At 49.7% G+C, this 25,491-nt stretch overlaps 1 protein-coding gene across 12 annotated transcripts in view; it reads left to right on the forward strand.

The window, feature by feature from the left end:
• Positions 1 to 20,509, forward strand: part of Hr38 (Hormone receptor-like in 38) — a 44,677-nt gene extending 24,168 nt beyond the window's left edge. For 2 of the 12 annotated variants that reach the window (XM_077646804.1, XM_077646805.1), the window contains exons 3-10: positions 2,864 to 2,997; positions 3,065 to 3,586; positions 8,042 to 8,216; positions 11,319 to 11,448; positions 13,279 to 13,439; positions 15,395 to 15,594; positions 16,668 to 16,846; positions 18,018 to 20,509. In XM_077646804.1, coding sequence (XP_077502930.1) covers positions 2,864 to 2,997; positions 3,065 to 3,586; positions 8,042 to 8,216; positions 11,319 to 11,448; positions 13,279 to 13,439; positions 15,395 to 15,594; positions 16,668 to 16,846; positions 18,018 to 18,274 — 1,758 coding nt within the window. In that variant the 3' untranslated portion in view covers positions 18,275 to 20,509. Of the gene's footprint in view, positions 1 to 1,744; positions 2,189 to 2,683; positions 2,998 to 3,058; positions 3,587 to 8,041; positions 8,217 to 11,318; positions 11,449 to 13,278; positions 13,440 to 15,394; positions 15,595 to 16,667; positions 16,847 to 18,017 lie in introns of those variants that run through there. The other 10 variants (XM_077646802.1, XM_077646798.1, XM_077646799.1 and 7 more) reach the window with 10 other exon arrangements.
• The last annotated feature ends 4,982 nt before the right edge of the window (positions 20,510 to 25,491 follow it).

Below are 25,491 nucleotides of genomic sequence, written 5' to 3' on the forward strand. Positions count from 1 at the left end.
GAGTCGCTGAGAAGTGCCCATTTGCTGGGCAGCGACAAAATGCTTTTACTGCAATCAGCGCAGAGACCTTAGCTGGCGCACAGCAGTGCTTGTCTTCCGCAATCGCATCGAGGCGAGCGTCCGTGCAGAGACACATGGACGTGAGGCCATTGTTGCGCACGCGTACCTGTCCGTGTATAGCAGCTAGCAATGGGGGCAGAAACGACGCCGCAGCCTGCAGCACCCACTGTTATCTTCAGTTCGGTGCATATCAAGTGCGCGTAATTATCTCATTTTATTCTCACGCCTGGTTTGTTCCGTTCGCTCTCTCTGTCTACGAGTTGCACCGAATGTGCAGGATTTCTGGTCACAAAATTGTGACTGTAGGTCCACTAGCACTAGCGAGGAATGGGCACACACTATCGGTGCAAAATAAAAGTCGCATCGCAAACAAGCACACGAAGGGTGTCCGTGAGTTTTGTTTCTGTCGCCAACGGCCTCTTAAGTTCTGCTCTGTTCCCTGCTCGCACCGGGCAGAAACCAGAAAGTCACGTCCAAGTCACTGACATCGCCTGCCTCTTTCACATTGATCTGCTGACAGCTCAGCTGCACTTAGCGAGGTCATGGATCTTGGTAACAACGTCTTGAATGAGGGACTCGCACGCCAAGGCACGGCAGCCTGCCACGCGGGAACAGTATCGTCGCGCACAGTGGGTCGCTGCCTGGGTCGCTGCCGTAAGGCTTCCAGCACGCATTCCTGCCAGAAAAGCATTACCACAGGCGCGGTAGTCGGATGATAGCGGAACTTTCATATTTAAAAAAATAGCAGCCGAAGGTAGGTCAGTGAGCGTAATATTTTAGACAAACAGTTGTCATTCCGGTTGCCTGGGTTCGCATCTGTACTTAAGTAGGGACACCAGCCCACGCAGCTTGTGAATACTTACTATGAACAGTGCCGAGCGTTCGCTTCGTGTAGCGTTTGTCATGGGCGTCCGGCACTTCGACAGACGACAAACGGGCTTGGCCGAGAAGGTCTCCGAACACCGGCTGTCGTGATTTCTGGCCGTTCTCTATCGTTCGTCTCAGATCTCTTTCACTTTTTGTCAAAGTGGCCGTTAACCTTCCCTATGAGTCGCGGGAAACGTTAGCTCAGGGCTGGCTTGCATCATTCGCGAAGCCTTCTAAAAGCCGTCTCGGTCCTGTGAACACGACCCACTCGACTCGATCGAGTGCTTTTCTAGATATGCGCGCCCCACTCGAGACGTGCTTCGTCGAAGAAACATAGGCGGAGCTCGCTAGGGGCGTACACACGCGTGCCCTCGGGGAATTGCAGAAGAAAAGCCCGTTCAGGCGGGGAAAGCGGCTGGTCGGCTGCGCCTATCAGGGAGCGTGAGATGGTATCCAGAGGTAGCAGCCGAGCGCGAAAATCTTCGCGGGCGGGTGTTATCAAACGGTGCTTCTCGGTGCTGCGGTACCTTGCCCTCTTCCGCGCAGGCTGTGCAGCAGCCGACCGTCGGTCTCAACGCGCGCGCACCTCGGGCGGCTCAGATGACACGCGGAGACGCGTGGCCCGCTCGCCGAGGATGAAGCGCTTCGACCTCGTGTCACTGTCATTTCGCGCGCGTCAGGCGAGGGTGCGAGGCGCTGAGCCCTCTCCCCGGGGAGACGGATGGCACCCCATTGGCGCCGTTGACGTTGGTCCCCGCATGACGTGCGTGTGCACGCCCAGCACCTGCTGCTCGCCCTGACCACGTCTCTAGCCTTTAGCGCTGCTGCCGCTTGCGTGTGGACAGGCTTTTCTCCCCCACCCCGCGCCCTTTCCTTCCGTCCCTCTTTCCTCGCCGTGACATGCGTTCCGCATTGTCTCTGGCACCTGCATCACCACTGGACATGTAATCCTTGACGCGACCGATTATATGCAACCCGCGGCTGCGCTCGCGTTCATTGCGAAGACAGACGGCCGCGGATGGAATTGGACGCGGCTCTTAGCATCCAAGGCGCCTGGCACGGTCTCGTACGCAGAGCTCACGTAAGGCTCCAGGGCCACCAGCCGCGGGTGGCCGGACCCGCGGCTGCCACGTATCCGCTCGGCCACTGGCCGCGCGGTCCGGCTGCCTCGGCCCTGGCCCGCTCCTCAACTTGCGACTCAATCTTTTGCTTTCCGAGGGCGCTCGAGAACGCTGCGCGGAGCCAAGTGCGTCACCGAGTCGTTAGCGCATTTTCTTCGCTCTCTTGTGCTTGTTTTCAAGCTTTGGTGTGTCCCCGTGCGATGCAGCGTGGCTAGCTTCTGCGTGCACGCCTAAGCCCGCTGCTGAGTGTGAATCCTGATTGCATGCCTCCTTGCGCTCTCTCATTGTAGCTGTGTAGGTACTATGCAGTGCTTGTGCCGTGTTCGGAGCCCTGCAGAGAAGAGAGCGGCGCGGCCCTCTTCTCCGCAGCGGCGAGTGTGACATGTTTGCGGGAGCTGCTCGTTTACTGTTGCTCAAAATTCGCCCTCCGCGCGCGCGAAACTCGCGCGTTTCGTGGAACGGCCATTGGCTCTGGGGATGCTTCCGAGCAGCGCCCATTGCGAGCGCGGTGTGTGCGCATGGGCCGGGCTCGGGCCACTGGCGGCTTGAGCCCGGCCTGTGCGGACGGGGCAGGGAAGGGGGCCACTTTGCGTTGCCGACGGACTCACATTGGATCGTCCGCTGTTCGTTTGCAGAGCGCGGCGTTAAGTTCCACGAGCAGCCTCTTACACGCCGACTACCTCTCATCCTCGTTCACAGCCGAGGAGTCGTTATCGCTGAGCGAGGAGCTCAAGCTCCCCGGTCTCGATTTAGTGGGAGCGCAGGTTCCTTCTGAGGTATTCGGCAGCACCGTGAGAGAAGTCTCCTCTTACCAGGAGATGTTCCAGTCGGGCTTCCCGGTGGTCAGCAGTCCTCCCCTCACCGAGCAGCCGACTCCCTTGACTCCCCTGAGCATTTCACCCGCAAACCCTTCCGCCCTGCCCAGCTTCGAGGAGACGTACTCGCCCAGGTGGGTTGTGCGAAGCGCTTCTGCGTGACCAGGCTCTTCAGCAAAAGCCCCTTGCTTCCAGGTACAGGCGGGACATCACACACTCCGGCGTGTTTTCCTTCAAGTTTGAAGAGCTGCGCACGGACGCCGAGCTGCCGGCTGAGGCCGGCAGCCCAGAGGCCTATCAGGTGTCCGTGGGCGGCTTCTCGCCAAAGCCCCACACGTCTACCGCTTACCGGCCGCCCTTCACGCCGCCACCACCGCCACCAGCCATGGCCGGCTCGTCTCAGGAGTTCTACAAGACCGAGCCGCCGTCGTACCAGAGCTCGAGCTGCTACGTGCAGTACCAGGCCGAGCAGGAGCACGCCAAGGCTGGCTTCTCGGGCTACCTGCACCCGTCGCCACCGGTGTTCCAGAAAGGATTGGTGTTCCCGGGACCGTCGGAAAGCTCCAGCTTCAGCCTCGTCTCGGCTGGCTCGTCGTCCTCCCTCACGTCGTTCCCGGGCGACCTGACGCCGCCACTGCCCAGTCCTGGAGGCTCGTGGCCGCAGGCCCGCAAGCCACCACTGCTCAAGGCCTCCGCCGCTGCCACCACTGCCTCCGAGACCGGGTGAGCCTCGCCTGTCTCGACTTGAGAAGGGCGCCGTGCCTCTGGTGCCTTCTAACGCACTCGCGTTTAGAGAGCTACGATAAATTTGCTTGCTGAGTGGAGGGACCGCTAGCAAATCTCATATCCTTGCTGCCGCGAGCTCATCTGGTTTAGATCTCGCAAATTTAATTCGCTTTCAGTACTTGCTTTTCAGGCTCCTATTATTGTATTCGACGCCAGGAGCTCACAGTGCACATTTGGGGTGCTGTCGATGCATGCTTTATGCAACGAACCGTAGCATAGAATGCTATTTACTGCCGAACCTCTTAGCAGATATATATAGCTTTGGGTAGCTATGCTAGCGCTCAGCTGCTAACAGAGTGCAAGATAGTTAGCGTGCTTTAGACGGCCACGCTGAGTGACCTTCGGTGCGTGGTCCGAGCAGTGCTACATTGTTCGCACCACGTCTGCAGAACATGATGGTTGGATTGTGACAATAGAAAGATCTCTGCAGCGCTATTTGCAGCTAAGCACATTATTTTTGCTTACTTTCTGTTGCTTCTTGTGACATGGCGCTGCGTTCTCTCCCCTTCCTGCGCACAAGCCTGTCCATCAGCATCTCACGATTGTTCGTTGGGCGTCAAAGGCACTTTCCGCTTGACGTCAGCCGCGCGTGGCCATATTTGTATCTATTCTTTTATTCTTACTCTATAAAGAGCGCTAGCGGAGCTAACAGTTTAAGTCCCACTCGGGTCTACCGTTTGTACACGTCACGAAACAGCTATAGTTTTAGGCTTTGTGCAAAGACGTTTTTTTACAACCTTTTACGGCCGTGTTGACATCCGTGACCCCTTCCAATCGTTATTAATTTGATAAAATGTGCACTGGCAAATCTAGCATTATTTAGTTTTCAAAAAACCGTGGAGCTTGCAATGAAAAAAAAAAAGCGTTTGTGGCAAAAGTACTTGAAATACTGCACTTATAATTGGACTCCATTTCAGGCGCAATCTACTCGTAATGAGCACCGCTTTCAAGTGACTGATAGTTTGTAGAGGCAACCCACGATGCGTTTGTTTTCTTATCCTGAAATATTTACACAAGGAGTTTTTGTTCACTGATATTGTTTTCTGTTTTTTTACTTGGGCCTGATTTTGTTTTTTAGAAGGAGGTATTCAAGGTTTTTATTACTTTATTGTTTCTGGAGGCGGCAGATCTTAGGACAGGGATGAGATATTTAGTTTATGCGGTTGTTCTGACCAGTGTGAGAATATATGCAGACCAAGATAACAATATTTTCTACTACTCGGTTCGTAAGTACGTTGTGTTGCCATTTAAAAGTTGAATTGGATGCGGTGCCCACAATACAGTTACGTACACCGCACCGGGGAATTGAAGCGCGGATAGGAAGAGTGCCAGCCGCGGCTGCAGTGGCAGCAGAAAGCAGGCAAGGGGCACACCATCGGTCGCTGTGATCGCTGTGCGGTAGCGAACGCTTATCGCGGAGCACAGACCATCAAATGTAGCTTCAGCGGCCCCCAAGATTGCCTTTAACTGTCTCTGCACAAGGAGAGAAGGAACGGTCAACGTGACCCCGTGAGCGAGGCCTTGCGGCTGCAAAGGGATGCCTTCTGCAGCCTCTCCAATGCCTGAACCGTGAACCGACATTTAGGTGCCGTTTGATTATTCCCTCATTGACACTTACGCCACCTTGAATGGCTTCCGCTGATCACAGTTATCCGAGTAAACTGGCGGACTTGCATCTACTTAAGACCGCCTCGACATTTTCCACCCGAACGGCGAGCCTGAACAAATGAGTGGAGAAGGCTAATCGTGGCTGTTTATGTAATTTGTAAGCTAAGTCCTGTTTTCCAGCCCTTCCTTATTGCTGCCGCTTCATGTCGCGCAATGATTAAAGCGAACCTTAATAAATACAATCTGGATTTTTGTACCGTAGAGCTACTAAATATACGTGTATACTGTGAATCAGCGTCAGTAAACACTTCCGCTACGTCACCGTCCAGCTGCTCGTGACGAACATGCTGTTGTCCTCGCATGTTTGAGAAGGTCACATTCTTGCATGCGCACGGAAACCGACTGCTTTCTCTAAACATGGAGACTTAGCGCGTACTGGCGCAGCGAAGGAGCAGTTGATAGCAGCATGGCGATCGGTGAGCAAAGGACTCAAATGGCGAGGAGCAACGCCCTCCTTGTTCCGGCGCAGGGTCGTCGACACTCTCAGCCGTCCATTTATGATGTGACGTCTTAAATGCTGGAACGTGACATGACCGTGTCTGTTTTTTTTTTTACGTTTCGGGATCCTGACAGTGCAGCAAATCCCTCTCTTTAATTTTTTTTTTAATTTAGCCATGCATCACCGAAACACTTTTCTCTTGGTAATATGAGGGAACTCAGCTTTTCGATACACACCAGCTGGTTGGCGAGCACAATCTTGCCAGAAACGGAGCGCAGTGCGTGCATTGGTGGATGTTTTTATTGTGTAGAGAATGCGACACGCACTGTGCGGATGTTCGCGTATTCCGGTAACTGGGAGCCAGGAGCCGCATTAGTCGGTCCACTCGTGCGCGTGCACGTTCGATTCGTGGTACCATGTGCGGTGACAGCCAAGTGGTCCCTTAACAAAAGCAAATCGGTGGGATGTCACTGCGATCTTGTCTCGAGCTCAAAGTTACCAACTACTAAAGCGATAGCATTATTCTCTCTCACGAAATTCCCCCTCTGGTCTAGAGAGGTCACGCGACCTGTTGACGTCACCACAGTCTGCCCACCGAAATTTTCGTAAACTGCCCACTGTGGCAGGGGGCGGTTAAATTAATGATTGGCCGCTAGAGGTAATTAGGACAAGCAACCTCATGAGCCGCACTGGTGGCTGTGCGTGAAACAGCCACCTGCCAGGGCATTGGCGCATCGCTTAACCGCTGCACCACTGCGCCAGGAGTGGTATGAGGACTCCGCGCGATCTATGAATGCGATTGAGAGGGTTGTGACGTCATCAACACCACGTTACCGCCAGTGGACCAATCATAGCGCACCGCCAAATTCGAAAATCTGAGAACCTACAAAATTTAGAAATTAGCCCACCCCCGAAAATTCCAAAGGACCCCTGAAAATTTGGATGTAGGCCCACCCCATAAAATGGATTACTGTAGGTTAGTGGGGATTAGTGGGTAGGGTTAAGGTGGGTTATCTGGTCGGATAAGTATAATCCGATAGCATAACCTAATGGGAGGTACTCGAATATACTAGAAGCTGATGACGCATGCACGTGATATAAGGGTTCGAACTCTAGTTGGAACTGGTTCCAACTAGAGTTTTAACAGCAAAATCTCAACAACATAAGACACTCATTGTAGACTGCATCGCAAGTAGCCTAAATTCTATCGCATTTTCTCTTTTAAGAATGCGGTTGAGAAGGCCCCCAAGTTTTTTCTCTGAAGGTGTGTCAGTCAGTGACCTATCAATTTACATTGACTACTTCCATGGCTTATCGTTTGCCGCAGCTATTGACTAAGCTCTTGTTATTATAGGAACGATGCGAAGGAATGTGAGCAATTCACTGTCGCGAGCAATAGCCGCCTATAATCATGCTTCTACAGGGGTCTCAATCCCACTCCGTGAAATCTCACTCCAGATTTAAGAAAGTTTCATTTCAACTGTGTGCTTATTTTTGTAGGCACACATTATATTTTTTTTTTCAATACACACAGTGCGAATATTTTTCATCCGTCTTCTGCTGGCCTTTCTTTGTGATACGCATCTTCGGTTTCCAGTCGTGTTGAAGGTTTCCTCTTGCATAAACGAGCAAGATCAGTGCTGCTCGTGAAATAAAAGGGTAGGCTGCAAACAAACGACTGTGAATGCTAGCAGTGCATCAAGAAAGCAGCGGCGAAGCTACATACTTCCCTGAGGCGGAAAAGACAACGAGTTTTCCGCGCTGGCTGCTTGAGCAGCAGCTCCGGCTAGTTATGCGTGTGGTGTGTACGCTTGTGCTCCCCTTGAGTAAGATTATGGAAGTTATTGGCGGCTCTTTAAAGCCTTCCTTTACACAGCCTAGTCGTTTATCATTGGACTGTGACGCTCTTCTGAGTCGCTTATCTTCGAGAACAGACACAATGGGGTGCGCACGTTTCCGGAACTGGAGTAGATTTAAGGAACTTAGGCGAAGATACTCGTCACTGTTCATGACTTGCACTGCAGCTTTCTCTGCACACGATGTGCCAAGCTCCTGCATATATTTTGGGAACTGCACGCTCGCGAGTGTTCGGGCCTCGTATGTGGTGACCACAGCCCAAGGCTCAGTCATTCACAAGAACGCCTGCGCCAGAGAGATAGGCACTTTATTTCCAGCGACTCAAATTTGAGAGTCGCGTTCCCACGAGTCGAGCAAGCCTCCCGCGGCTCCGTCGGTGCGTGTTTAGCAGTGTGGTCTGACAGGCACGGGCGCTCTCTTTCGTGCAGCGGACGGCTGGCCCCACCGTCGGCCCCCGGAACGCCACCAGCCTCGGGGTCGAGCACGGCCTCATCGCCGCCTCCCGCCACGCCGTCCTATCAGCTCTGCGCCGTGTGCGGGGACAACGCCGCCTGCCAACACTACGGCGTGAGGACCTGCGAGGGTTGCAAGGGGTTCTTCAAGGTACGTCCGCTCGTGCCCCCTTTTCACGGCCATGCAGACCACTGTGGCGATAAGACGTGGTGTACAGGACTGGAAACGAAGGATGGAAGCTGCGCCACTTTTACTAACGCTTCTGGTCGACAGTTTCACGGTTCAAGCTTTGTATTCAACACGGTCGGGGCGCCACGTCTTCTTGACTTTAAACTCATGCGCAGCGTTTAGCACGAGCAGTACGGATGTGCGCCATTCCGTTAGCCACCCTCTGTCTATGTTATCAAAATCTGAGTAACTGAGAGGCCCATCAACTGTCTACTAAGGGATCTGAGAGTTTATTATATTTCCTTTTTCTTCACTCACTTTTAGAGTTTGCAGAAGGTAAAAAGAGCTTTTAGTTACGAGACCAACAATATCGGACAGCAATTTTGAAAATTAGAAATTTTTAAGACACTGTTATGGAAATATTGAAGGTCCATTCTTCCGATATGTAGCAAAATCTTTCTCTTAAAGTGTTTCCGTGGCTCGCATCGAGCAGTCAAGGCTGCCATAGAAAACTAATGGAGAACGCTTTTGACGATAGCAAAAACGTGAATAGAAAAAAAAATGCAAGACTAGCGTCGGGTGATCTGCGGATATATTGAGTGTTACAGTGAAATATTACGTTATAGGGAAAAAAAATTCATTCATAAACGGTTTCCCGCTCAAAAATGCTTTTGTACAATATTGTTGGGTACGCTTGCCTTACTTGCCCAACTGAGCAAAATCCGTCTCTGTGTGTGCGCGCGTGCGTGCGTGCGTCTGTGCGTCTCTGTGTGTATGTGTGCGTGCGTGTGTATGTGTGAACACCCGATGGTATCAATAAAAGATGGCGTCCTTGTGCAACCTGGCAGGTGGCAGTTAAATTAATGAATTTCTGACTGGTCGCGTGAGGATTCCCCGGAAGAGTAACTTGGATCGCACAAATTCCACCGATGGCAGCACCTGCCATCCCAGGGCAGTGGTGCACTGCTTAAACGCTGCTCCCCTGTGCCAGGAGTGGTATGAGGACTCCCAGGGATCTATGAATGTAAAGTCGATAATGGCCAATCCCGCATGTGTGGGCAATAAGCCATTAGCTATCGCGCCATACCCTTAAGGCGTTGCGCGAGCCGCGGTACGGCAGCGACAGCCTTCACGAAGTTAGCGCTCAGACCAGAAGGGTGCGGCGGCATCGCGACGGCGGTTACGTAGAGCCATGCAGAGCCTGTAGAGTTGCCAGCAACGTGGAATCGTGTTAGCCGCAGCGAGCGGCGATTGTGTTTACAAAGTGAGCGGGCGGCCTTACGCCTTCTTACACGCAAGCAGCCTGAAGTGTATCTGGCGAATTTTTCGTTTTTTTTTTACTTAAATGTGGATTAATATTTTCGTTTCTGATCGAATTTGTGGTACAAATAGCGTCGTGATGGCTGAATGTTTGGCAAGTGAGCCGCTACGGCTTCCTGGGTGCCAGATTTTCTGTGCTGTTAATTCCTCACGAGGTTTCATCTGTTTGATCTGTTCTTTGAAACTCTGTTCATGTATGCAGGGCTATTCTGAGCCCTATCTTTATTCTTAAAACTCAAAATACGGTGCCTTTACTGTCACTCTAAACTGCTTCTCTTGTTTTGATGAATAATACGGGAGTTATTGCAAACACACATTCTAAATCACTCACTGGGACCCAAAACTGTTGTCTTTTTTACGCAAAAGAAATGTTTAATATTAGTAGCTGCTGCACGCTGCCAGCGAGTTGGCCAAGCTGATGAAAGCAGCGTTGAGCTGGCCTGTATGACGAGGCTTTCCTTTTATTGGCTTATTAATGCTCCCTGTGAGCGCATGTTCATTTAGACTGACTGTGTTATGCGATAACGATGGGCGAATTCCGAAGCAAATGTTTATTTTGGAAAAAGTGCACGAAGTGCACAGCCTCGAACTCAATACAGCAAAAACAACATACATTTTATTCAGGCCTCGTAACAAAAACATGCATAGTGACATTAACTTATATTTTAATGACACGGAAATTACTCGCGTTAAGGAACAAAAATTCTTAGGTGTATGGTTTGATGAACATATATCGTGGAGTTCACATATAAGATTATGCAATGATCTTTCGAAATCCGTAGGTATTATTAAAAGCATAGCCCACCTAATTCCTCTTTGGCCCAAACAACAGTTATACAATGCCCTTTTTTATTCAAAGCTCTGCTATGGGATCTTGGTTTGGGGAACAACAACAACAACGAACTACAACAAGCTAATTCTTTTACAAAAACGCATTCTTCGTATATATACCAATTACCATGGTCGTTATGTAGATGTTGAAACCGCTCCATTGTTCCAGCGTTATTCACATTTTCGCACAGACAAAATTTATTATAAGCTTCTGCCTACAGTACACAAACAGAAATTATTCTCTAAAACATTCAATACAGATACATCTCGGCACCTTCTACGGCGGAACATCCGACACAAGCCGAAAACAAGGACAAATTATGGAAAGCAAACATTTTTATATCAGTCAACTGAAATATTAAACAAGGTTGAGGAACTGTTAGACTTTAGCGCTCCATTGGGTACTTCAAAAAAGCGTTAACCGCATAGCTACTAGCCGATGTTGCTTCCTTTTCTTGATCAATGTCATTCTGTTCCATTTCTGCTTGTTTGTATGTACATACATCCCGTCACAAAATGAATATATACAGTGCAGTTGTGATATGTGTGCATTGTGGCTGTGTAGTTCGTATTACAAGTGTAATATGTTTTTACTTGTGTAAATTCTGTACTTTTGCCTTTTATATGTATTTCCTTCTTTTATCGCCGCTGTCGAAACTGTTTGCTGTAGGGGGCTGGGACCTTTCGTCAGGTCATTGGTACCTTTAATCCCAGTCTCCACTCACTATGACGAGGAAATAAAGTTCATTCAAAGTGCAGAAGTTGCTTGATTTACAGAGATAAAATGTCTAGAAAATTCGAAACATGTCAGGTTGCACACAATACTGTTTGCTGTGAAGAAAACACGATTAATAAGGTCTGAATTGAAGTAAAAACGATCGCATCTGCAGTGTTCAACGGAATATTTAAAATACCTTACTGGTTTCTGTGCAGAGGACAGTTCAAAAAGGAGCCAAATACGTGTGCCTTGCTAATCGAGACTGTCCAGTGGACAAGAGGAGAAGAAACCGTTGCCAGTTTTGCAGGTTTCAGAAATGCCTCGCCGTCGGAATGGTAAAAGAAGGTGAGTGACGGCTCCTCCTGCAGATTCATGCTGTTACGAACAGCTCCCAGCAGCGTGAGAGCCTGAAGAAAAACGGGCTAGCCGCTGATGCTGTTGAGTGCGAGCCCAGCGTATCCTATCTAGCCTTCTCAGGATACTCCAGTCACGCCTTACCCCCTCCGGAATTTTCAAGGTTTCAGGTTTCAAGTTTAATTTCAGGTAAAAATACAATGCATCAGAGTATGCACTACAGAAAGAGATCCCTTAGTGCAGCGCTGTAGTGGGACTTCTTCTGAGAAAGCAGATGTAATTAGTAAACGTAAGCTTTGCAAGGATTAAACAGCAACTACAGCAAAGCAACAAACAATAACCGCAATAACAATTACTATACTTAAGTTCAACAGCAATAAAAACATTTAAAAACACGCAATAACAACCCAGCAAGAAAATACACACGTAAAGATGTTCTTTGTTAAGGAAAAATAGTTATCTTTGTACAAATGAAAAGAATGTAACGACAGTTTGAATGAAGTAAGAGACACGGAGCATTTAATAGTGAAGGGCAGGCTATTCCAGTTGTTAATTGCTGCAAATCCAATTGTCTGTTTACCGTAGTTAGTACGCAATTTTGGTTGTAGAAAGTTTTGTAGAGAAAAACGCGTGATATTGCGATTATTTACGTTAGTTCTACCGATAATATAAAGCAAATTACTATTAAAGACAAACTGAAAAGCTGTGATCTCCAAGTTAAATTTGATTAGCAAATTAATCGGGAAAATATGCAGTTCATTGAATAGTGGAGTGACATGAGCATTATAATGACTATTTGTAATGAATTAGACAGCTTGATTTTGTGTGTGTGTGTTCAGGAGGAGATAGATGAGCTGGTACGTAAGTCCCCAGGAATTAGTGCAGTAATTGATATGATTGTGAATGAAGGCATAATAAATCGTGACTATCGTTGGGGTGCTGAAGTAGTTACGAGCTTTTAGAAGTATCCGTAAGCCATATGGAGTCTCTTGAATAGTTTGTGCAATATGAGCAGTAAAAATGCGTCTAATTTTTGGGCCATTCGAAATTTGTAACAGGCGGCCCCGGCCACGTGAATCCGATAGCCTCGGCACGGGCTTGGCCAAACGAAGCCACAAAAACCACGGCATTGTCAACGCGATAAGCGGCTCGTACACTGACATCTATGTAGTTATTCGCAATTTATAGTGCAGTCATGCATGGCATCGGTCCCTACATCTCACTTTAGTCTGAAACTTATCGGTGCCAGCAAAACGATAAGGGATGACAACATGTGTGATCTGATAACAGGCTGCGTTATTACTTGTGTGTACATTACTAAGGCCAACTGGTTGTCTTCCATTCCTAATAAATGTTGCAAGCGATAAATATTCACGTGGACAGCTTTGTACCGCAGCTTGGACACTAGTTGGCGGATTTATTTATAACCGGCTCCTCATGCGGCTACGTGGTGCGACTTTAGCCATAACGGCGGTTACGTAACCAGCTGATCGCTTGTTCTCGTCAGTCATGACAGCGCAGAGATTAGCTTTTTCCGGTCACAAGCTCGATCGATATTTGCGGCTGCCTTCCTTTTTGCTAGCCAAACGTGAATATTACGAGAGCTTTAGCGAAGTTCAGAAACGTGTGCATTTAATGGTTTCGGTTACAATTCTCTCCCACTGCAGTAATTGCGTGTTCCCATTGTGCTTGAAATCTAGACGGTATGGGCGCAAGGTTCTCATTCTACTGGCCACTGGAATTTCGCATGGAACGCTGAATTACAGCTCAGGCTGCGTGCATAGACAACGACCGAATACTTACCCGTGGTTCCTGTTCCAGTGGTGCGAACGGACAGCCTCAAGGGCCGACGGGGCCGGCTGCCTTCGAAGCCCAAGAGTCCCCAGGAGTCGCCGCCATCGCCACCGGTCAGCCTCATCACGGCACTGGTCAGGGCTCACGTGGACACCTCTCCAGACCTCGCCAACAGGGATTACTCGCTGGTAATTCTCACCTGCCTCTGCCTGCCTGATCGAGTTGGCACGGTCACTGCCAGAGCAGCAGCGATCTCGCTCAGCATTGGTTTGAGGTTTCAACGACGAGAAGGGCATGGTGTGAGCCAGAGCAAATTGCGAGAAGTCGGGAGTAGCAAAAAAGTGGAAACAGCCGGCTGCAGACTAACGTTTTACGAGTCAGTGCCGGCTTCTGTTGTAGACTGTTGAAGTGCGGAACACGTCACTTGAGAATGCTTATTTCCCTCGCTGTATCCTGCGACCACTTTTTTAGCTAATTTTGTGCTAATTATATAGTAGTAGTAGTAGTAGTAGTAGTAGTAGTAGTAGTAGTAGTAGTAGTAGTAGTAGTAGTAGTAGTAGTAGTAGTAGTAGTAGTAGTATGAGACTTTATACAGGCACAACACTTGGGCGCCTAAAACGCTGTTCTTCACCCTCAGCTCCAAGCCAGTCCAGCCAGGTCCCGACAGTGTGGGAGGGTGTGGGTAAGAAGCCCCATTGCCGAGTAACCGGGCAGAAAATAAACAGTGGGTGAGGCTGGCATAAGGGGCAGGGCAGTTGGTACAAGGGGGATCGCGACGGAATTTGTAGAGATAAAGCCATGCAGGTGTGACAGGTGTGTTGAGTTGTATCTGTCGAAGGATCTGAGCCTGCCGCACAGAAAGGCTATAGGGTGGAGGTCTGAGTAGAGTTTACGATCATAACGGAGAGCGTTGTAATACTCTTCAATGGTGGCGCGAAGGGACAGACTGTACCCGCCCTCCATGGGCCTTGGCCAGGGGATCAACGGTGCCCGGATAAGAGCTTCACGGGCGAGCTGGTTAACCAGCTCATTGCAGTCAGTCCTAGAGTGTATAGGGATGCATCGGAGGAAGACGGGGCAAGGCTGCAGCGACACAAGTGCGGCCTCGAGTTCTGTGGACAGATGTGGTGGGAGAGTTCTTGATTGAACAGCACGAATGGCTGCCTCGGAGTCAGTGTATATGGTATAGTTAGGCCCAGGTGGGAGCGAATGAAAATGTTGAGTAGCGTGGATGATGGAGAGGACCTCGAGCGAGAGAATGTCAGGGGCTTGTAGGAACGGGCCGCTGACAGGGGTAAAACGAAGAGGATGAAAAAAGATCTGGGGTACCGGAGCCGCGAGGAGCCACGCAAGAGGGGGGCTATGGCTATGACGAGAGGCAGAAGCATATCGGAGGCCAGCATACAGAACTGCTGACATATTGGAGGGAAGAGGAAGTGTACGGAGGTTAAAAATGCGCCCTGCGCCAGCAGAATTTGAGTGACTGCATTTCTCACTGCACACTAGCGGGCCTACTTAGAGCTCAGAATTATTCCTAATAATTCTGGACGAGAGCATTCCACCACAGGAAATTGTTTATGAACTAAATTTTTCGCATATCGTAAGAGTGCTTTATAACAATCTGTATATCCACAGATGCCCCCTCGAGACACTAGTAGTTTTCTGCTATTTTTTGTTAAAAAAAAACGCACCCTATAGGTTTTCTATCAGTCTTACTCGGTGCGGCGCAGGAAAAACTTTAAAATCAAGATTTTGCTACTTTTCCGATCAATATGCTCATTACAGTGCCTTTCAATATTCCACAATCGCCTCAGGTTTCAAAGGGATGCCCAAGAAAGCTGGAATTTGTACAGTCTAGATATGTGCTGCGCAGATGTGGGATTCGTTGATAGGGAACTTTTTTTTTGCTCAGTTTCAAATGGTCACGATTCAGGTGTTGTTTATTCTGATAGTCTGAAGAGCTACGAGCACTGCGGGCAAATAAGAGGGACGCAAAGTATCTCCAAATAAGCGCTCCAAAAAATGGTTCCAAAGAAAAACACGTATTACAAAAGTCTGGTGTCGTCAGTACAGAGTTCACTGTTCTCATAGGTTTGATCCCAGACGTTAGTTGTCTCTGACGTCATTTATACATCTATTACAGTGTCAAGAGATGCCCGTCGATGAAAGCCGCAGGACAGCGGCAGAGGTTCAGCAGTTCTACAACTTACTGACCTCGTCGGTCGACGTCATCAAAACCTTTTCTGAGAAGATTCCGGGATTCAGCGAGCTAGACAAAAGCGACCAAGAGCTCCTCTTCCAGTCTGCCAGCCTTGAGCTTTTCGCACTCCGACTGGCTTACAGGTGAGCGTACTTTAAAAGCCATTGGATCTATGGATATTGGCCATATAGTTAAGTCAAGCTCATATTTATGACAGTTCAAAGCCACTGAACAAAGCCATAAATGAAGCCTTTTCTTTTATTTCAACCGTAAATACGGTTTATTCAGGAAGATTCCCAGAATTTCAATTGCATTGAGCTCTTTCAAGAAATTCATATGCTGGTATGTAGTTATGGCTATTACGTTTACACACACGTCCATGCCGTTGGCAGAGGCCACAGCAGTAAAGTTCAATGGGTAGTCACTTGCTGTTAAAGGTGGCTTATCAGCCGTAGAACTTAGAGATGACTGCAGAGACTGCATTGGAGAAATGCGAAAGCATTAGCGTTTGCCGCGACGTTGGTGGCTCCTAGTCGACGCCTTTCTACACCTACTTACCCAATCCGTTACGGTCCGATCGCCACTCTTCGATCTCCGATGCTACCACTCGACGATGTGTACTTTTTTGTTGCTGTATTCTGATTGATCGTAGGCGTGACGTCGTCAAACGTATGGCTGACATCACATGGGCGCACTAATTAGCCTAGTTAATTGATCTGGTTGATTATAACAATTAACTAGCGTAATTAATTAGTGATGTTCATTAGTGCCGTTGATTATACTCTTAACTAGAAACATTGCTCGCAGTTATTAATTAATGTCGTTAATTACTGACTAATTTTAATGTCCGATGGCTGCTGACTCTGACTCGGTATTGTTTAATTATTGCCTTCATATACTTCACACCACTCTTCAGATCATGACTGATTACGTCACATCCAGTGACACATTTCGCGGACACATTTTGCGGACACTTCCGCTTGTTAATGCTTTCGCATTAATAAGTACATCTGTATTTTGCTCGTTAGTTTACAGAAAACGCGCTCTCAAGTGCTGAATATCGCATTGCAAGCGGTGATCGCTACGGCACCATTTGCGCCCCTTATCTGCCAATTTCGCTACCTTTAATGGTTTTCTAACAGCACAGAAATCCCACTAAACTGGCAGACGCGTCGCCGTCTCTGCTAATTGCCTTTTTCTTTTGCCCACTGCGCAGGATTCGGCAAGAAGACGACGAGTTCACTTTCTGCAACGGCGTCGTGCTCCACCGGACTCAGTGCGAAAGGATCTTTGGGGAATGGTTGGCCGCCATCTTCGAGTTCTCGCGAAGCCTGCACGCCATGCAGATAGACATCTCTGCGTTCGCATGTCTCGCGGCGCTGACTCTCGTGACAGGTAACTTGAACATTTTGTATCATTTCTCGTTTACAGTGCGCGTTACACAAGTGAGCTCGAGCGCTGCACTGCAAACAATGAAAAGATAAATTAAAGCCTAACTCGTGCCTTTGACGTGAGGTACTCATACTCACCCGGCTTGTAGGTCTATGCTTCTGCGTTTCAAAATAAACATTGTTTTTAAAACCTAGCAGCTGCGACAGCATGTCGTTCTGTTTGCTGCGCAGCGGGCCTTCTCGAGCTTCCTATACAAGGCTGGTGCACATTGCATACACGTCATGCTGCTAGAATTAAGAGCTTGAAACTAATTGGCAGTCGTGTATCAGATATCAGCGGAAACCAGTAGATATATACGTAATGCATGCAGGTATCGGCTACCAGAATAGTCGCCGCTTGTTAGCGGTCTTCTTTTTCTAAACGAAAACAGTCCTCTCCAATGTTTATAGCCTCCATCCACTGGAGGAGATACCTCATGCGCAGTGTGTGTGTGTGCGCTGTTTATTTCTTAGTTTCGAGTCCAATTGGTCAGGGGTAGTGAAATACCTTTTAGAGAAGCAGATACGTCAGAGCCTTTCGTTAAGGACTCTTTGAACTCCAATACCCTCGCGGGGCGTCATTTTTCCAACGGCAGACTTATTAAGACCGCCAGAAAATGCACGGAACAATGCACTTGAAAATTAAAATGCCTGCACAATAAGCTCCACCATTTAAAATTGCGAGAAAAATTCAGGGCAACGCGCCACACGATGACGATGGAAGACAGTTATCGGCACGTTTATATCATCACAAAAAAAAAACACATGGCATGAAAATCAAACCTCGCTTCTTCGTCTGCTTCCGCTTTCGAAATTCTTACGCTTTTGCAAATATCAGTCGGCCAATTTCGCCGCCCTCCCCCCCCTGCAGGCTAAGCAGCGAGGGAGGACTTCTCTCTTCACCCCTTTTGAGCAATTTGAAAGGCGATTGAGGCAGGTCTCTAGCTACCTCGCTGAAATTCGCCAAACATATGAGGATGAGGGATGGGTGTCGAGCAAAGATGGCAGACTCTGCGCACTCAGCAAGGGTATATAGCCAGGCGGCCGGGGCTTCTCCTCGACGCCGCCGCAGGACGCATGAACGGGGAGGGAAAGCCACGGGGGTGACGGTGCGCTTGCTTATTCCTGCGCCGCAGAACGACACGGCCTCAAGGACGGCTCCAAGGTGGAGCGGCTCCAGATGAAGATCATTGGGTCGCTGAGGGACCACGTCACCTACAACAGCGAGGCCCAGAAGAAGCCACACTACTTCTCGCGGCTGCTGGCCAAGCTGCCGGACTTGCGCAGCCTGAGTGTGCAGGGCCTGCAGCGCATCTTCTACTTGAAGCTCGAAGACCTGGTGCCCGCGCCGACGGTCATCGAGAACATGTTCGTCTCCAGCCTGCCCTTCTGAAGGCCCGAACACTCCTCGCCCCCCGCACATCGCCCCTCCTCGTTTGTCCCGCGTGGTCGTTGTCAATCTGCCTTCGGTCTCCATCCGGGGCCGTCTCACAATAATGATTGTGATAGCAGTCGCGTCCGTGTGTCTTGTCCGAGAGTCTTTGTGCCCCACCTTTCCCACTGGCGCGCCCTTCTGGCGCTTCGTGTGCGAGCGTGTGCGTGTGTGTGTGTGTGTGTCCTGCACCCGGGGACTAGTCTGACGACCACGAGCGCCACCCTGTAGCGTGGCCGGCACGGCAGCCGCCATAGTCCTGTCTCGCGCGCACTCTCACCGTGGTATATGGCATTTGTTTGCATCGCACCTGTGGACATTTTTAGAACTTGTGTATCCCCTTTTGTGTGTGGCTCACTATCACCTTTCATGCGCTATTTATTTGTGTACACCCGTCAGGGGCCCCCCGCGGGCCCTCTGTACTTACAAGCCCCTGAGCTCCACTAGACCGGCGTCCTGTCGCGCTATACAACATGTTAGTCCCTTCGGCAGAGCCCATTCTAGTCATCCAGCTTATCCACCGTTTTCGTTCGCATTGCAAGTATTCCGAGATTCCAGGCAAGTCGAGGTCAAACGCCCCTCCTTTTTTATTCGGATATATATTGATATACATTATATACACGGCGTACATAATATATTGGTTCCTCCCCCTCCTCTAAGCGCACGTGTTGATGAAATGTTTCTCGAGTCTATTTTGCTGTGCATCTAGTCAAATGTTGCGTGTGCTGCCCCGGTACAAAGGAGCGGACGGCTTGTATTCCGTGTACTGTGCTCTGATTTTGCTCCATATATATGCTGTATTCGTTTTCCGTTCTCCTCTTTCCTGCCCATTAAAGATCGGCGGTCAGTCGGTTGGCACTTCTTGGCAACTGGTCACCGAAAAGGGAGAGAAATGCAGAGAGAGGGAAAGAGAACGACTGGGTACTCGCAAGTCATGTACAAAGAGGAGAGCTGCCTTCGTATTTTTCTGTACAGCTGACGCGGCGACACGAGTCCCCTCACTGCCTTCCAGCAACATTCCCCGCTACTTCGTGGCTAGACCAACCTAGTTACTGCGCTCTCGTGGACGGCGCCCGGAGAGTATCGAAACATTCCACAAGCTGCAGCATCGTCTGCTTCCTCCTCTGCGCACCCTTCGTTTAATCTGTCTTCGCAGGCCTCCAATTGGCTACCATGGTTTCGTTCTCCGGTTACATTCATGAGTTATTAATGTTTCAACAACTAGAGATATATATGCATATATACACATATATAAATAATATACCAGCGCGTGTACATAAAATACATACATCAAAACCACCAGGCAACAGACACGTGTTTTTTGGCACCGGCATGTTAAAGTCAAGGTTGCTCTAGTCTTTAGACAGTTTTATTTTTATCTCTCAGCGTTTTTCACTTAGATCGTTGTTACAAGAGTGCGGCTGTTTCGATGTCTAGGGAACCAATACATGTCGATAGTACAAAATGGGAGCTGCGCGCGGAATTCCCTAGGCAAGTACACAAAACAGGTCCGGCGTCCGACTCGTGCCGTCCTCTCGAGCGCCACGCGAGCCTCCGGTCCCGGAGCGCTGCGCGCGGCGGTCGGCCGGACAGCGGGCCCGACGTCAACTCCCCCGCACCCGGTCCGCGCACCGACGCGCTGGCGCCGCCCTGAGAGCCCGCCCCAGAGAACCGGGTCTCCTGCGCGAGCGGCTCGCGGCAGACCGCTGGGCTGTGTACACGCTCTCGCTGGCCCCGTAGCTCCCGTCGGCCGTGACGTCGGCGCCGACAGCAGCCTTTAGCGGGCCACGTGCGTGACGAACGCGACGTGCGTCTGACGTGCTGCCAGCTGCTGACGCCGCTGACGACACGGGCGATGGACGAGGGATTCCCGTGCACTGCATGCCGCTGACCGAGGGCCAGCGAGGTTCCGGGGCGACGCCCGCGGCCCACCCGACCAAAGCCGCGAGCCGAGGCCCGCCGTCGCCTGCAAGCGTACGTTGTCCGTCGTTCTGTTGCCGTTCGTAGGGAGGGCTTCTGCCGGAGTACTCGTTCCGCCACCATCCCAGAAACACTGTGCTGACCAGAGGACTGTAATGCGGTTCACGGTTTCTCATCCTTCTTTCGTGCTTTCACCCACCCTTTTTATGTTGTTGTTGTTCTTGTTGTTGTTTTCTTGAAGACGTGAGTGAAATACAGAATTTGTTGCTGTTGTGATCGTTGATGTGTCACTACTTCTCCGCCGCTACACCTGCCGAGTGAAGAGGTTGCCTCTTGCAAAAACCCATAACTGGTGTGGAATTTTATCTAATCGCAATGATAGCGAGTACTAGAATTTTTCACAGAAGTTGTGGCCCTTGTTGCTGTACCTTTTGCATCGAAAGCCACAGCGGAAACAACCGATGGAAGCAGCTGCAAAACTGAGGAAACGAAACGGCTGCAGGAACAGACCACAGGCTCCGAGATCCATGTACACGTGCAGCGACGTCATCGCACGCATGCGCATCGGCCCGTGCGATCATGAGAATGCCACCATACACCGGTACACCACGTGACCGCCCAGCGGTCCTGGACTCTAGGAAAAAGTACTTAAATGCCTCTAGGTAAAACAAGACGGCTGGACAGCGATTATGCGCGTGCAGTCAAAGATGCTGAAATCAAAGATTTGACGAAATCTTGTCTGTTCGGATAATACGTTCATTGCAACAGAAAAAGGCAACGCCGACCAACGGTTCAGGTCAAAAGATTTCGGCTTCCATATTGAATGCTTGTCCACTCTGAAAAGCTTGCCCATATGACCGATGCAACTGCATGAAATCTAAGGTTTGACTAAATTCGCATGGTCGGGTAGTTAGTTAGAAAAAGGCATTGGCTTTGCTCTGTTGAACAATGCTTCCGTATGGAAGCCAAAACGTCCGTCTTCTTTTGACCGAACCATTGGTCGGCTTTGCCTTTTTTCGGTTGAAATGAGTCAAAGATGCTATTTTAAACATATCCGTGGTAAATGTGAATTATTCCTAAAACGGAACAAGTGAATTCCAAATATCGTAAAACAGAATACATCACACGCAAGAAAAAAAAACGCAAAGCAGCCCTCAACTTGGTCTTGACAACCGGCCAGACAGTATGGAGAACCAAAACGGCTGGAATCAATTAATTTCTTTTAATCGCACAGAAGCTGTCTCGCCGACTTCAATCGCAAGTTGAAAGAGAAAAAAAAAGAAGTACCTCAGAGTGCAGGAGGAAACTTCGCAAACAAACGTCACCCGCATCAGCTGAGGTAGTCTGAACTACGGAAGAGACGAGGTAGAGTGAAGAGCACAGCGCTGGTGAATGGCACTTCTAGCCTGCCCGTCGTATGCGCTGTTTCTCGCATTGTTCACGCAAGTATCCACTGGTCAGACTGCACAAAGTTCCTGGCGTAAGCTTTGACAGCACATTTTTTCAGTAGTAACATTTATCACCGCGCACAAAGCTCATCTGCAAGCTTTACAACCTTAATTCGAAACAACGTGTTGCCGAATATCAGCTGGTCTGCAGAGGCGTAGCTCAGTGTCTGACCCATGGACGCACGTCTCATGCATGGCCTGTTCAGTGCAACACAAGTCGTCTGTTTGTGAGCACCGTCGTCTAGTCTTTCTCCCTGCATAAAGGTGACGCTGTGCGCGTAGGTGCGGACGTTCCCTTGGAACACAGCAGTAGGAGAAAAGAAAAGAGTTTCCACGCACAGAGCCCCACTAGCAAGGCGAGCTGTATAGCCGTCTTGTAACAGACGCTAACACTTACCGACACATGGTCCGAAAGATCAAGCGTCGACATAAATTGAAAGGGCGTCTGAAGTCTGTTGAAGTGGACTGCCTATAGAAACCTATTTTATACGGCCGACCATTTTAGTGAGAAAGCGCTACTTCGCTAGGTCAAACAGGGTCACCGGTTTGTGTGATGTTTGACCTTGAAGGTGGCCTTGGGCAAAACATAAAAAAATAAATAATATAAGTATTGCCGCGACAAGGTTTCGAACCCCCAGAGCCGCGAACAGATCAATTACGCTGGACACTGCACGAGAACACTATACGCTATCGCCGCATCCATTGACGCCTCGTGTTAAACTGCAACAAACTCTCGCGTTGTGCATTGCGCATCGTCTTCTTCATCAACAATTACTACTGCCAAACTAATATTCGCCCTTTGAGCCCTGCGGCGGTAGTAAAAGAAATATGTGCGCTGCATGCGTTGGCGTACAATGTTGTGCAGAAACACTGCACTATAGCAATACGTGTTCACAACATTGCTGAAGAAACGCAGCACTGGAGCGTAGGCCGCCGATGTACAGCCGGCGGCCAAATATTTAGCTAGCGTGCCCGACGGCAGTTTTTTCGACGCTCCTGCGCTTTACGACGAAGAAAACTTGCGGAAAGCTCAATATTAGGCATGGGCTTATTGAGCCTGTGCTTAGATTTGATATTTTCGCAGGTTTGCTCCGTCATAAGCTGCAGGAGCACGGATGACGCGGCTGTCACGCACTCCAGCTCAAGATTTGGCCGGCTGTACATTGGGTAAATTGGCATTGACGCGGAAAACTGACTCTCTGGGTAAGTGGACACGTCAATCGCGCTTTCAGGTACGTGGCGGGGGTGTCCACCAGCAAAAAAAAAACTGTGAATTCGCGCAATATTTCGTGCTTAGCAATGCTAAACCGCCAGCCAATTTCTGTTGCCTTACACGCTGGTCACACGGGAACTAATTATCGGTCTCGAAATGGCGAAGGTATGCCCTTTTATTATCTTTGACCAGTAAGTAAAGCGTGTCAGAAGTATTACGTGCTAAGTAAAGCGTGTCAGAAGTATTACGTGCTCCTGTTGTATTTTACGGAAAGAAAGAAGAGTTACCGAGCACAATATGCGCTGTAATGAACGTGTCAGCCCATTTCCGTTTCAGCTTCAGTGCGTGTGTGTGTGAGTGTTGTGTGTAGTTCTGTGTGTGTGTGTCTCTGTGCGCGTGTCTGTGTACATGTGTCTGTGTGTGTCTGTGTGCGTTTAAGTGTGTGTGTGTGTCTGTGCGTGTATGTGTCTGTGTGTGTGTCTGCATGTGTGTGTGTGTGTCTGTGCGTGTATGTGTCTGTGTGTGTGTCTGCGTGTGTGTGTGTGTGTGTGTGTATTTGTATGTGTGTCTGTGTGTGTGTCTGCGTGTCTGTGTGTGTGTGTCTGTATTTGTATGTGTGTGCGTGTCTGCGTGGGTGAGCTGTGCGTTATTGTGTGCGTGTCTGTGTGTGTGTGTGTGTGTGTGTGTGTGTGTGTGTGTGTGTGTGTGTGTGTGTGTGTGTGTGTGTGTGTGTGTGTGTGTGTGTGTGTGTGTGTGTGTGTGTGTGTGTGTGTGTGTGTGTGTGTGTGTGTGTGTGTGTGTGTGTGTGTGTGTGTGTGTGTGTGTGTGTGTGTGTGTGTGTGTGTGTGTGTGTGTGTGTGTGTGTGTGTGTGTGTGTGTGTGTGTGTGTGTGTGTGTGTGTGTGTGTGTGTGTGTGTGTGTGTGTGTGTGTGTGTGTGTGTGTGTGTGTGTGTGTGTGTGTGTGTGTGTGTGTGTGTGTGTGTGTGTGTGTGTGTGTGTGTGTGTGTGTGTGTGTGTGTGTGTGTGTGTGTGTGTGTGTGTGTGTGTGTGTGTGTGTGTGTGTGTGTGTGTGTGTGTGTGTGTGTGTGTGTGTGTGTGTGTGTGTGTGTGTGTGTGTGTGTGTGTGTGTGTGTGTGTGTGTGTGTGTGTGTGTGTGTGTGTGTGTGTGTGTGTGTGTGTGTGTGTGTGTGTGTGTGTGTGTGTGTGTGTGTGTGTGTGTGTGCGCGCGCGCGCGCGCGCGCGCGCGTCTGTGTGCCAGTCAGACCAGCGGGAAAAGTTACTCATCCACATGCAAGCCACCACTCACCACCCTCCAGAAGTTCCACCCACTATAAGCAGAGCAGCAGAACGAATAAAATGGCTGTGGTTTAGCTAGGGTTAAACCTGGAGTGACGCGATAGCTACATCTGGCCGAGTGGAACTCACTCAGTCGAATTGCAAAGTCAGTCTTTCGCCGCTCCGTTTCGCTGGGCGTTCATTCTTCATCTTCGTCCCTGAACGCGGATTCACTAACTCCCCCCTCTCTACCCCCCCTCCCCCCCCCCCCCACTTGGTTTCGCCGACGCGCCGCGCTCGGGCAGCTGCTGCGCAGCACGTGGCCAGCCACGGCGCCGCCACGAAGCTCAAGGGTGGCCACGCAGCTCAAGGGGTGTCACGCTGAAGGCTCGAAGTGCTAGTGTAGCGTAGCTATCGCTATAAAAAGCGACGGCAAAATTAATTTCAAAGACCATGCAAGGCAGTGGGAAGGCGATCAATGTGAGAGCGAAATGTACAGGGGCGATGGAAATAAACGCGAACAACGCGGAGCCTAAGCGCTCCACTGTTCGCATTTCTTTCCATCACGCTCTTGCTTCGGTGGTAGAAAAGAGACGCTAGTGTCTTTCGTGATACATTTTAGGACGAGAGAGAGGACGAGAGAGAGAACGACTGTAGAGACTTTCTTGCCACACAGCAACAAGCGCGATCAAAAGAAATTCGAACAGCGGAGCGTGTGGGCGCCACGTTCGGATTTCTTTCAATCGCGATAGTACAGTTAATACTGTTAACGCGATTTGTCGCATCACATCGTACGAGCAACGCCCCCGTTGTGCAGAAAATGTGGTGCTGTCGTCGTCGGCGCCGTCAGCAAAAAATCCGGATTGGTCGAAAAGCTGGCTACGTCACGAAACGAGCGGCGGATTTTAATAGTGATTGAAACATTAGAAAGCTGGTGATTAGAATGACGCAACACGACCCAAACGTCATTAGGACATATAAGTGTATAAGTAAATGATTTGCGCTAAAGAGAGAGAGGCATGCAGCAGGCCTCACAAGCAAACCCACTGGGCCGTGTACTTTTGATGGGGGTCTACGTTGTTTACGCCTTTCACGTAGTGATTGTGAAATACGAAGCAGCGCCCGTGTTTGCGTGGGCAATTGGAACCGCTGACGTGACCCATTAACATTATCCCATCATACTCCTAAATACGGAGCCTAAGTGTCGCCCAAGTTTTTTTTTTCATACAAGTCCACATTCGCAAGCAGTTTTTATGATGAGAGGCAAGTTAGGACCACAAGACATCGTGATTTCAGGGAACGAAAATCGAGCCGCGCACTGT

Source organism: Amblyomma americanum, chromosome 1 (genome assembly GCF_052857255.1).
Source record: "Amblyomma americanum isolate KBUSLIRL-KWMA chromosome 1, ASM5285725v1, whole genome shotgun sequence".
NCBI lineage: Eukaryota > Metazoa > Arthropoda > Arachnida > Ixodida > Ixodidae > Amblyomma > Amblyomma americanum.